Source organism: Gallus gallus, chromosome 2 (assembly GCF_016699485.2).
Source record: "Gallus gallus isolate bGalGal1 chromosome 2, bGalGal1.mat.broiler.GRCg7b, whole genome shotgun sequence".
Classification (NCBI taxonomy): Eukaryota; Metazoa; Chordata; class Aves; order Galliformes; family Phasianidae; genus Gallus; species Gallus gallus.
Genome location: NC_052533.1, coordinates 66954296 through 66967573, shown reverse-complemented (window position 1 = coordinate 66967573; position 13278 = coordinate 66954296). Strand labels below are relative to the sequence as shown.

The 13278-nt window shown below is 38.1% G+C and overlaps 1 protein-coding gene across 4 annotated transcripts in view; it reads left to right on the top strand.

Annotated features, from left to right (window-relative positions):
• The window catches only part of GMDS (GDP-mannose 4,6-dehydratase), a 393387-nt gene that overhangs the window by 158033 nt on the left and 222076 nt on the right, over window positions 1-13278 (top strand). For all 4 annotated transcript variants that reach the window (XM_015282187.3, XM_046937855.1, XM_046937856.1 and 1 more), the window contains exon 7: window positions 9969-10096. In XM_015282187.3, coding sequence (XP_015137673.1) covers window positions 9969-10096 — 128 coding nt within the window. The remainder of the gene's footprint in view (window positions 1-9968; window positions 10097-13278) is intronic.

The window sequence follows — 13278 nt, the reverse complement described above, 5'->3', positions numbered from 1 at the left end:
GTATGTTGTTAAAATACTGCATCTGAAGATTGTTGTTTTGGTTTTATCCAAGATCATGACTTCTAGTGTTGTCCTGCTCTGTTCTCAGAAACAGTGTAGAAACAGAGCTGAGGAAACTGGGGCAGCTGGGGCAGATAGATTGAGCTGAAAGCACCGAGATCCCTTCTGATATTGCTAGTAGCACATCAGATTGGCTGCATGCTGCCTATCACAGCTTGAAGAGTATTTTGGATTCGTATGCCAGAGCCATCTGTTTACTTGTTTAGTCTGTTTTGTGGCTGAAGGGTTATCTATAGCTTGAGCAACAGCTCATCTTCATAATGGTAATTGCAGACAATCAGTTGATTTATACATTGAATTCTTGGGATCATCAGCAATGTGAGAGATGTATGTCTCACAGCATCCCAGCTGAGAATCCAATTACCAATTTCACAAGTCCATGGGGCCAGATGGACTGCACCCTAGAGTGCTGAGGGAGTTGGTGGATGTGGTTGTCATGCCACTCTCCATCATCCTTCAGCAGTTCTGGCTAATTTGGAATGTCCCAGTGGACTGGAGGCTGGCAAATGTGATGCCCATCTTCAAAAAGGGTTGGAAAGATGATCCTAGTAGCTACAGACTTATCAGTCTCACCTCAGTGCCAGGGAAGGTTATAGAATGGATAATCTCAGGAGCCATTGTGGTCCGGTTAAAGGTCAACCAGGGGATCAGGCTCAGTCAGCATGGGTTTACGAATGGTAGATGCTGTTTGACAAACCTGATTTCATTCTATGACAAGGTGACCCGCTTACTGGATGAAGGTAAGGCTGTCGATGTGGTCTACCTGGACTTCAGTAAAGCCTTTGACACTGCACTGTTTGCAGACAACACCAAGTTGGGAGAGAGTGTTGATCTGCCTGAGGACAGAAAGGCACTACAGAGGGATCTGGATAGGCTGGATTGATGGGCCAAGGTTAACTGTATGAGTTTCAATAGGGCCAAGTGTCAGTTCCTGCATTTTGGTCACAACAACCCCAGGCAACCCTACAGGCTTGGGGAGGAGTGGCTGGAAAGCTGACTGATGGAATGGGACCTTGGTGTACTGGTGGACAGTCGGCTGAATATGAGCCAGCAGTATGCCCAGGTGGCCAAGAAGGCCAATGGTCATACTGGCTTGTATCAGGAATGGTGTGGTGAGCAGGACTAGGGATGTAATCCTGCCCCTGTACTCGGCACTGGTGAGGCCTCACCTCAAGTACTGTGTTCAGTTTTGGGCACCTCAGTACAGAAAAGACATTGAGGTGCTGGAGCAGGTCCAAAGAAGGGCAACAAGGCTTGTGAAGGGCTTGGAGAATATGCCCTATGAGGAGAGACTGAAGGAACTGGAGCTGTTTAGTCTGGGGAAAAGGAGGCTGAGGGGAGACCTTATTGCTCTCTACCAGTATCTGAAAGGTGCTTACAGCAAGAGCAGAGCTGGTCTTTTCTCACTGGTAATAGGTGACAGGACGAGGGGAAATGGCCTCAAGTTGTGCCAGGGTAGGTTTAGGTTGGATATCAGGAAAAACTTCTTTACAGAAAGGGTTGTTAAGCACTGGAATAGGCTCCCCAGGGAGGTGGTTGAGTCACCAGCCCTGGATGTGTTTAAAAACCGTTTGGATGTGGTGCTCAGGGACATGATTTAGCGGAAGGTTGTTAGAGTTAGGGTAGTATGGTTAGGTTGTGGTTGGACTTGGTGATCTTTAAGGTTTTTTCCAACCTGAGGAATTCTATGATTCTATGATTCTACTCATAAAAAGAAGATGGAAGGAAATATAGTGCCTTGCATTTTACATGCCCTGTTCAAGTACTAGAAAAAAACTATGCTTCCTGTATTTGTAGAAACTGAGATTTCTCTCTCTCCTCCTCTCCATATCTCCCTAGTCCCTTGTTTCTCCTTGGTGAGCTCTTTGCCTCTAGATATTTCCAGCCCTCCAGAGATACAGCTCAAGCATTTCAGGGCCCTGCCTTGGCTGCTCCAGGTCAACGGAGATGCACTTATTAAATAATGTACTAAAGGCTTCCCATGGAGTGCCTTAAAGACTACCACTGTCACAAAGCTATTCAGAAGAAAGCTCTAAGGGAAAAAAAAAAAAAAAAAAAAAAAAAAAAAAAAGAGGTTGAGCAGTGGAGCTCAAAAAGGAAGTACATGGATTTAGGAACACCTTGATTTTGTGGAAGTGTCGAATCTGTCCAGAACTGCTTATTAGTTTGTGTAGGAGGCAAAGTTTCATATGAGTTATTTGGCTGTAGCTAGCCTATTTTTCTCTCTCCGAGAAAATACATAAGTACTGACTTAGCAAAGTGATTGGTTTTAAGACTAGCTGTTATTATAGTCTCTTTTGTCTTTAGGAGAAGTGCATGAAAGTTGAAATTAAGTGAAATTACAGTTTTTACACTCAAAAATTTGCACATTAAAAATTGGCAGAAATGAGAGTATATAGAAAGACACAAAAGACCTGTGCAAAGTCTTGATTATACAGTGACCTCCCACAAACTAATGTCCTAACCACCTGGAGAGACTGAGGGACCAACCAGACATAGTCCCTCAAAGGTCAGAAGGTCTGAGAAACTGTATTAGTCAGTCATGTGTCACCAGGTAAGATTAAAAGCCTTGCCTGCTTGTTCTCAAGGGAGTGCTAAAGTAAAGGCTGAATGTCTCAGCTTGAGCCATCAAACAGCACTTTTCTTGACGTGCTACTAGTTGCTGGGGACACAGATGTCCAAACTTTGCCAGTTATTTAACAGGCTGAGTTAGAATCAGTTTTTGTGCTCATTGCCTTAGACTGCATGATATTTCTACTTTGTACAAATGCTGGATTTTTCTTTTGATTGCAACCATTTCTTGCTATTGCAGCCCCAGATCAGCAAAGCGTATGCTTAACTCTAATTGTTTATGCACACCTAAACAGTATAAGGAAACTGTGCTGATGAGCAAGCACATTAGTGCTAACCCATAGCTCATGCATTCAAGAACTCATCTAACTCTGCAACATCTTAAATCAGTGCTTTAATTCAAAAATATTAGATGCACAATTTAAAAAATACGTCTTAAGTGAGTATTGAACAAATCAGAGTGGCTAAATTCTTTTGCTTTTATTTCAAAAAACAGAGTATAGGAACTGTGTTTAAGAAATCAAAGGGAATAGTTTGGAGCAAAAGGTTAAGTTTTCTGTAAGCGAAACGCTGCTCTGTTTATGTAAGTGCCATTAAGAGCATAAACTTGGGAACAGGAATAACACTTTTACATATTGTTTTCAGTATTCGTGTTTGGTTTTTCCTTTATAAGAATCTTTGATGCCTCACCTTTTCCTGTTCAGCGTACAGTTCCTGAAGGGAAAATATTTTAATTTAAGAAAAATTATATAGAGGAAATATACTAAAATAACAGTTCTGTGTCCAGCTATTATTGCAGGTTTGTCGCCGTATCCTTTTAACCAGACCATCAGTTAGATCCAATGTGTGTATTTCATCCTGAATAAGGTCTTTTTAATGTGAAATCTAATAGTGTCAGTCTATCAGTCTAACAGACTGACCGCTAATTAAATGTTTGTGGGGTTTTTTTTGCAGCGATGTTTAGAACTGCTGTCGTGTGTTCATTGAAATCATCCTGTCATTGTTCTGTGCAGAGGTGGAAATATCTATCTGTATGCAAAACAGTTGTGGAGAGATCTTAAAGCTCTGCTGACAAATCCCAGTGTGGATGTTTAGCTGCACTAAATCACTGAGGAATGTAGATTGCTGTGGTGAGGCCTAGTGGCAAACACTATGTCTGATTCCCAGTTTTCATGGCCGTTGGTACATCTGTTGCCCCACTTTCATGCCTCTCTGTTACAGTGCTGCTAGTTGTCCCATACCATGAAGGTAGGCTTCAAGCTATCTTTCTGCCCCCCGGGAAAAAGGAAGGTCGTCTTTCTGCCTTCCCTCCCCATTTCTGTCATTCCTTACAAAGTAAGTGTCTCCCACTCTCACTTTCCCCTCCAATTATGAAAACTGTTGATTGCTGTTGCCTCTGTGCCAAGTTCACATGAACTGCTGTTGCCCTCATCAATCCCAGTGTCTTCAATATGCTCTTGGGTTGGAAGAGCAGGGTGTATGCCATGCCATTATTTTGTCGCCCTCCTGCTGCTGATTCATCCTACCTGTGCACATTTACCTATCTGCTTCCATCTCCTCTGAGCATATATAAGCATATATTCCTATATGAATACCATTTTATTGAAGTTACACATTTTAATGAAATACTGAATTGGAATCCCTTGATAAGGAGGAAGAATTTTCTCTTGTATTATTGTACAGTTGCTTTCAATTTGCAACCTGCGAATTTTATTGTTACGTGATTATTTCCAGGGGGACAGATAAAAAATAACTTGTAGAAAGAGGCCTATTATCAGTAACTTATTCTTACCTATTCAGAGATCCCACATGTTTATTGGAAAATAGTTAGGATTACATAAACTGAAAATGTGTCAGATACTCTACTCTTTATATATGTATTATAAATATAAGAAACCTACTATCATAAGATATTACTACAGTTTTAAGGGACAGAGAAGGAGATTAGAGATGTTATGATGAAGTATATTTCCGGCTATGCTATACTGGATTAAAATGTAAGGATTAAAGCACTGTATCTCATGTTTCAGGAAATAAAATGATTTATTACTGAGGTCAGGAAGATGTTTCCCATGCAGGGCATGACTTTACAATGAGTTGCTTATGAATCATTTTGCCCTCATTTCACATATATTTCATTTTGAAGAAATCTGATTGTGGACTTTTTGGCAAGCTCATCCCAATGTAGCCATATTCAAGTGTGAAATTAGTAGGATAGTATGAAGATCTGGAAAGGAAAAAATCACCATTAGAATTGATGTTTCCTTTGTTTCCAAACAGGGATGTTTCTAATTTGTGTATTTTTTATTATGAGAAGAACAACTTGCTGTTGTAAAATGAGAGTTGATTCACAATTCAAATGCTTTTGTTTGTGTTTAACATGTACTAAGCAGCTGCTTTATCAATTGTTTCAATTAAGATATAGTTGAAAATTCCATTTAAATCTCTCAAACTGGAAGCTTCAAAGATCTGTAACTTGATTTTTTGTCTGGCTTACATTAACATAACTCCACTGACTTTGGAGTTTTTGTGCTGATTTTCATCAGTATAAGCTAATGGAGACTCTGGATTTCTTTCCTTAGAAAAACTGGGTGCTACTTTGTCATTTCATTTTAGCTTACCACAGAAAAAAAAATGGAAAAACTTCTAATAGAATGGAAATTATGAGCAGCATGGATTTTCAGGCAATCAAATGATTTTAATGATCTCATTAAATGTATCGTTTACAACATATATGCTAAAAGATAGATGCTTCCCTGGGTTAGTAGAAGCACCGGGTACACAATGTGTTTGAACACGTTGGACTTACACTAGAATCTATGCCAGAACTGTAGAATCTAGGAGGGGGGTGAAAAATCCCCCTTTTCTTGTGCCAGCATCTTTAAAGACAGAAAACTTCTTGTCATATTACATGCAAAATGAAGAAAAAGTTGTTATGGAAACTCAAATAGAATAGTACTGCATCTCAGCTGACAAATGTTGCTATTGAATGATATTAGATTGTCTGTTATCTATGATATGAATTAAAATGGATATTTCTTATGTGAGATATAACTAGTTTTATGCAGGAACAGCAGTCTTTCTAAGACCACTATTCACCGTGTGTTGACTCTCATCTGTAGCTTTGAGCGATTGGAAAATAATGGTTGTTGGAAAAACAAACAAACAAAAACAGTGTCTGTAACAGGAGTTCATCACACTGCTTCATCTGTTTGGTTGCTTGTTATAAACGCCTGAATCTTGATAAAAACACCAGTTGATAATACAGGAAGGGTGAAATCCTAGTGCTGATGAAAAGAATGAGGTGCACTGTTTTTTTTCTCTCAGGGTATCTAACTTTGAAACTGTAGGTATATTGAGAGTGTACAATCTAAAGCATTAGTTTTACATGTTTTTCCAGTTTTTTAAACCATATCTTTGCCAGATATATGCAGCATCCTTCTCAGAGGGATGAGCTGCCCTGAGCCAGATGGCCAAGCAGGCAGCAGGCCTGGACTGCAGAGTCCAAGCTATTGGTTTGTACTTCTTATTGCAATATTGTTCCTACAATCGTTTACTGTCTGGGTATGTGTTTTACAGATCAGGTCTGCCTAATGAGGATTCCTTGTTTAGAATGGTGACTAAGGTAAACAGAGTTATAAATCAGACCTTATGGTTCCTGTTGGAATGCTGATGATCTCAGAGGGAGGGCTTGGGTTTTCAAAACAAATCTGAACTAATGCCCAGGGCTGAAAGAGCTGTTAATATCATGAAAACTCAGCTTAAGGTCTTTTTTTTTAAATGTAAACTCTTGAAAGGCAGTCCTCAACCAAGGAACTGCTGAAATGTGAGGACACACCAATGAAACCCTTGCCATGTCTGGCGAGACCTCTTGTGTGGCACTACAGTAATTCCAGCGCTGTTGGTAGTAACATGAAGCCACGCAATTTGACCCATAGTGGTTTGGAAGTGTTTTCTCCCTAGATAACTAGGATAGTCGGTACAGTGTGCTTAGCCCTTCTGAGGGAGTAAGAATGACTCTTGGTCTCTAGGACAGTGTAGGATAGTGAGCTCCCAGAACAGCACTACCCTCGCATATTATGAATAAGTAAGTCGAAATGTATCATGTATTTAATAGTGATTCGTCGCTCCACTTTCATTCCAGTAGGTGTGAGCAGAGAGGTGTGTTTTTCCAAAGCCTCTCAGAACTGAAGAAGTGGTACAAAGCCAGGAGACAAATGTGGGACTCTGGCCTCTCTCTTCCCTACCAGCTGAAGCTAGTTTTCACACAATATGGCGATGATGGTAGCATTAAGAATGTAAGCCTTACACAGCTGCGATAGCTAATGGCCTTGTAGCTGATGTACCATCTAGACCCAATGAAAGTCAACCTAAAGAATGAAGTGTTTGACATAGCAGCAGCTCTGCTGATACTCTTATTGGTACTAACTTTCCATTCTATGGAAAGTTTCCTCTATGGAGGAAAACGTTTGTGTATTTTTAACATTAAAATTAAATCTTCAGTATCTTCTGAGGAAGAAAGATGTTTATACAAAGGTTTGTCTTCGGTTATACAAAGATAACTGTAGAAATCCACATAGATCTTTCAATAGAATCATTCCCAAGGATAGGGGCCTTATGTCTGCCAAAGCACGTCTTTATAGCCTGATTGCAAACCCCTAGGAGAGAGCTTTATGATGGAAATGCTGACACAGCCTTAACTGTTTTGTACGACTCCAGTGGACATCAGCTAAATTTCTAGTTATGACATGCATTTAATGGTATGGGATCAAACATGAAATGTAATGGGATATTTTAAGATACTGTGTTTGAAGAGAATCAGTATTTAAACATTATTTATGAACCATATCATTTAAATGCTCTTGGAATGTGCCATTCAGTCCTTGGTTACGTAAGAAAAATTCTGATCACATTTTTGGAAATGAACAGTAGCGTAATTTTCTTCCACAACTTCAGTGCTGAAGCATTTCCAAGAACCTTTACTAAAGTCTTTGTGATTAATAAAGGTTTTCATTCATCACTCTTTATTGGTGCTCTTTAATTTGTGCATTTGGAGGTGTATTCTGATTTTTCTTGAAGATCTTTAAAGACAGTTTCTCTCCAGTTATCAGGTGTGCCAGATGAATCCTTTTCCCTTTGCAATATCATTCATACTTTTATACATTTCAAGTTAAGTTGATTGTATCATCCTCACACACACACACACACACACTCGTTACCTGTTATGCTTCTTTTTTGTACTAAGAAAGTATAAAAAATGGAAACTGATGTTCATTATTTGTGGAGGTTGACAGTAAAACTCACTCTAATGCAGATGATGATTAGAACTCTCACTGCTTTAACTGCAAATGGGAATGTAGTGTTGAAAGCTGCTGGGTTTCCTTGTTAATCATTTGCAGCCTGGAACATAAGACTGTGTACTTTACCCATCAAAAAAAGTTTCTCTTCCAATTGTTATTCACAGAATAATAATAAAAACTGAAATTATGTCATTGCAGAAGGTTAAGAAATTTCAGAGCTCTCCTGAATATGTTTATGTGATAGGTTGAATCTGTGTTAAATAAATTAGTAATAATCCATATGAAGATTACTCTGATAGCTTAAAAAAAAAAAAAAATAAAATCACTGGAGAAGTGCCAGTCAGGCTAACCAAAGTGATTCTCTCACACGGAATTCCACTCTCGCTGCAAGCCTGGCCAACCAGGAACTGGGGAAACACACTTTGCTTTCAGAAATTGAAATAACAGAATTGTAGTGCTGGTCCTGTGGTTTGCATTGGTTTATCTTTGGCATAATTCTGTTTCTCCTGCTGAGAAGAATGGCTTAGGCTTTCATCTTGCCAATTTGACCAATTTTTGAGAAACGTTGATTTAATAAAGACTCGCAAGTATATTTTTATTAGTGAACTTTTGCAAATCACTCTATTTTGTAAAATTGCTTTTTATATCAGTGCTTTTTTTCAAGGAATGTGGAAGTTATATGATTTTAATCCTTCAAAAAACAAGCACAAAGTTATGATATATTCTAAATATCGGATAACAATGATTGAATTGACAGTCTTGATAATTGACAGAAAATTAAAATACTATATTAACCCTGTGATAAGCTCTGAATTATTTACCTGTGTCTTTTAATATTGTGCTTAAAAGTGCACTCTTTTTTTTGTTTGTCAGAGTGAAATGATACAGAAAGGATCTGTAATGCTCTAGACATTAAAGCAAAAATAAGTGGTCTGAAACACACAATTCTCGTTATGTAATAATTTTGTAGCAGCCTAACATTTGTTTGACTAAAAATAGAAAATATTCACATGCATATTTCAAGTCTTCTATAATGAAAAAACTACCAAGCGTGCCTTGAATGTACAAGCTGCACTACTTTGTGCTTTTAAAATTTGCTACGAGCATTTTACAAGTGCAGTCACTTTCACTAACTTTCCTGCGTTCCAGTTGGATGTGGTATCATCTGTCACCACTCAATCATATTTTTTTAGCTATTAAAAAGGCATGTAATTTTAATTTTTGTGGCCCATTAGTGTTCAGATGCCATTGGGCTCGTTTAGCCTATATTCATCATCTAAATTCAAGTTCCTCTGCTTTTGAGGAAACTGCTGACCACATTCTAGAAAAACAGCGGCCATAATCTAAAAATAAGGATGCAAATTTAATTAAAAGCAAGTACTTTTTAAAACAAGTCAGTCATGGACATAAATGGGCACACGTTTTTCCAATGAAAGACAGCGAACGAAATACTGAAGCCTGATAAAAAATAACGTACAGCCTTCAGTTGAAAAAGGCGAAATCACAGTTTCATAACGTCATTCAAAATGAGGAAGAGAGAATCCCAAAGAATTAGAAATATGGAGTATGTTTAACCATCATAGTTATTTAATACGCTTTTTTAAAAAATTAATAAACTAATATGTTTAGATGTATGCATTCCTTTAAAAAATAAAATGGAAGAAATTAAATGGCAACAAAAAAAAACCCAAGGGTGGCCTAAGATGTCTGTCTTCTTTATGTAACCTTTTGCATTTTGTGTTTAAGTACTGACATTCCAGATGATTTTCTTTGGCTTTATGCCTGGACTGAACACTGAGGCAGCAAATTAGGAATGCTTAGAAGTCCCACAAAGAAAGATGTTTGCTGCGAAAGTGAAGCTAATGTGACACTTGCACTGGAAGCTCCTTAGCCTGCTCAAGCAAATGATAGCATGGGACTAGGTGGTATGAGAGGAATGAATGAAGGGAATGAAATGAGGCGAGCTGCTTGGTATTTTTCATAGCCAATTATCTGCCACTGTGACTATACTGATGCTCTCTTTTGTTTCTATTCCAGGAGCTAATTTCGTTACTCGAAAAATTAGCCGATCGGTGGCAAAGATTCACCTCGGACAGATGGATTCTTTCAGCCTGGGCAATCTGGATGCTAAGAGAGACTGGGGCCATGCCAGGGACTACGTTGAGGTAAGCTGTGGGTCAGATGCCTTGTTCTGAATCATCATTGTGGTGAGGATAACTCTTGTTGCTGTAACTTCATGATCCACAAAGGGCTACAGGATTTTTTTGCCTATAGAGACTTGTTAACTTTGTGTTGCTCTTGATTTCAGGCTAGGGACTTTAGTAGCATAAGTCTACCCCAGGCATGACCTGAACAGAAAAATAAATCTTTGGGTTTACATTCCTTTACTGAATCCCTTGGGGGAAGGGACCAACAATAAACTGATGCTATTTTAGAGTATTTCTTCTACTGTTTTCACAATTTGTATGACCAGTATTAAGACTCCAGCAATATGCAAGCTGGCCTGAAGTCACAGACTGTGCTGGAGGGGGTTGGTGGCCTTTATTATATATAATGTGGAAAGAATGATGTTGATATTAATGATCAAAAGTGATATTAATGATCAAAATGATGTGGTTATACCTAAAAAAGAAGCATCAGAACATAGTTGTGATCTCAGTTCTGCCATGTATGTGTCTGCATCTAGCATTTGAAGTGTTTTCATAGTCAGGAGTTGTTTCTAATTTTATTCAGTGCATCTACTTAAGCAGACAAACAAACAATACCCCTGTATTGTATGACAAGGAGACATGAATGACCATGTAGGAAATATTGTCTTTTCCCCAGGAGGCTTTTGTCCCCATTTTGGTGCTTAAAGATTTCCTGTGTTCATTGGTCTATTTCTGTCTTTTAAAAATGCCTTGCTGGGAAACCGGATCTGGCTTCACCATTCATTGATGTAGTTTAAAAAAATGACGACTGTTTTGTTTTTCTGTTTTACAAAGTATGAAGTATTTCAGTAGGAAAAAAGAAAGCCTGACCTGGGGATTTATTGTAATTTGGGATTTAAAAGATAAAGTCAATGTTGAGCTCCTGAATCTTGTTTGTGGTCAAAAAAAGCCCCAAGGAAATGAAATGATGATACCACAATATACACTTTTGTTCTGGGTGATATAAAAAAGGTAAACACTAAAGGAGTTGTGCTAAGTAAGCAAAAAGGTGATTTTTGGCAGCTGGCTATAAAGTTGCCATTTGATTCTGTGCTGTATTTACATGTAAGATGGTACATATCATGCCACATGTACTAAGAGAATGACAAATGTCCTCATTTTGTGTCTATGCAAATTGCTTTATATTTGTGATTTCAACATTAGTTGAGGTAGTAATCTAGTAAACCCTCCTAATCATCTTTCTATTGATAAAACTATAACAAAGTGTTCACAAAATCATTTACCAAGGCTCAGCTGAAAGGAAGAAACAGATGAGGCAAATAAAATGAATAGTTGCAACTATATCAATATGATTTACTAAATGCATAGGATATTCCATAAATATTTCAGCTGCCTCATTTAAAGGCAGCTTGCACCAAATCATAAACTGTGGGATGAATTCTGATGTCTTCTTTTATATGGGAAATTTGGAATAACTCTCTTGTGCATAATGGGTCAGGCCCTTGTCCTGTTTCCAAAACTTCAAAAACAAAAAGAAAATGGGAGCAAGTCTATCCAGAAACATGGCTTTGGCCTCCAGAAGGAATGTGGTTGTCTGAGGTCTACAGCGCGAACACATGTTTGTTGTGTAAGTAGCATTCCAGACCTTTCAGTTAACATGTTTTGGGCCTGTCCCAAAATCTTTTGGAAGAATTCCTCACTAAAATATAGTTCATCTTGAGTATTTCTCTTCCCAGAGATACCCCTTTGGATAATGGGAGAGTTATTATCAATTCTCTAATTCCCCAAATATCATGGAAATGTGATTACAGACAGCCTTCTAATGGCTGAAAGAGAGTAACTTTAAACTGGAAATAAACAATTATTTGAGGCTTTAATGGGCTGGAAAGTAGGGCTTAGAGATTTAACATTGTTCAAATAAATACATAGTATGTTAGCAAGCATAATCGTATTTACAAGCATTTGGGGAGCTTCCTTAAGCATATGGCTGAACACATAGGGATACATCTTATCCTCTCCATATGTACTTTTAAATCCCATTGATATTAATACAAGTAACACATGTGCATATAGACTAGGCCATGTACAATCCTTCCTTTCTCATTATTTCCTTAGTAGGGATAATAATAAAACCATAAATACATTCCTTTTTGTTGTTTTATAAAACATTATGGGTCAACTCCGGATCCCATGAAAGTTGATGACCAAACTCTCATTGACGCTGGAGAGATTGTATCCTGTATGTATTGGAGTGGAGAAAGTCTGGTGGTTACAAAGCACAAGCAGGAGTTGAGTCATAAACATTGGTTTATATTAGGAGAGAAGAGTTGGAATATGTGTTTGATTAGGTTTATGAGCTGGGACTGCTGTATTCAGCAACTGAGAGTCAGGTACAGCGGCATTGTGCTGCTGAATAAACATAGGGAAATGTAACTCACTCAGAAGAAAGATTTTCATTCAGTGTTTGAAAGGAGAGAAATAGAACTAAGTAGACAGTGAACATTTTGGACTGGTTATTAGTTTTGTCCTAACATTCTGTCAGTAAATGTTAACATTTCTGAAGAAATGACTATAGCCTCTTACTTCCCCTTTCTCCGCTTTTACGTAACTGTGATCCAGCACAAGTCTCAAGGGATGGTATCATAGATGATCAATGCCACTGATTTGGAAGAGGAAAAGCAGTGTATCAGCACTTATGATCTGTGAATCTTCTGAGTGCTATTTTGTTTTGTGAGAGTAATTTCTACCTTTTATTTGTTGCAGAAAGTTCTAGTAAACCATCTGCTAGGTATTTTCAAATATAGTACAACAGCAAGCCTTAAGTCTGACTCATTTTTGTGCCTTTTATAACACACAAGGCGTACGCTTTTCCTCAGACATTCTCCCAGGGGTCTTCTTTCAAATAGGTATAGATTCTTACAAGTGTTTAACTTGGATCATTTTTAAAAATGTACATTAATCCATTGCTGGTTGTTTTTTGTTTTATTTCCTACGTGCTAAATAGTCCTTAAGGTATATACGCAACTGAAGCCCTGGAGTGTTGTTGTTGGGGAAGCTATAGACATATTTCTTTATGAGGTTGTAAGGGGATAGCCAACAAATAGGATATAGTCTTGTTGGAAAGTTGTTCTGGGAAAAGAGCACATTCATTTTCATTAGAATAAGGCTTTTCTTTCCCCTTCAGTTTCTTCCTTATC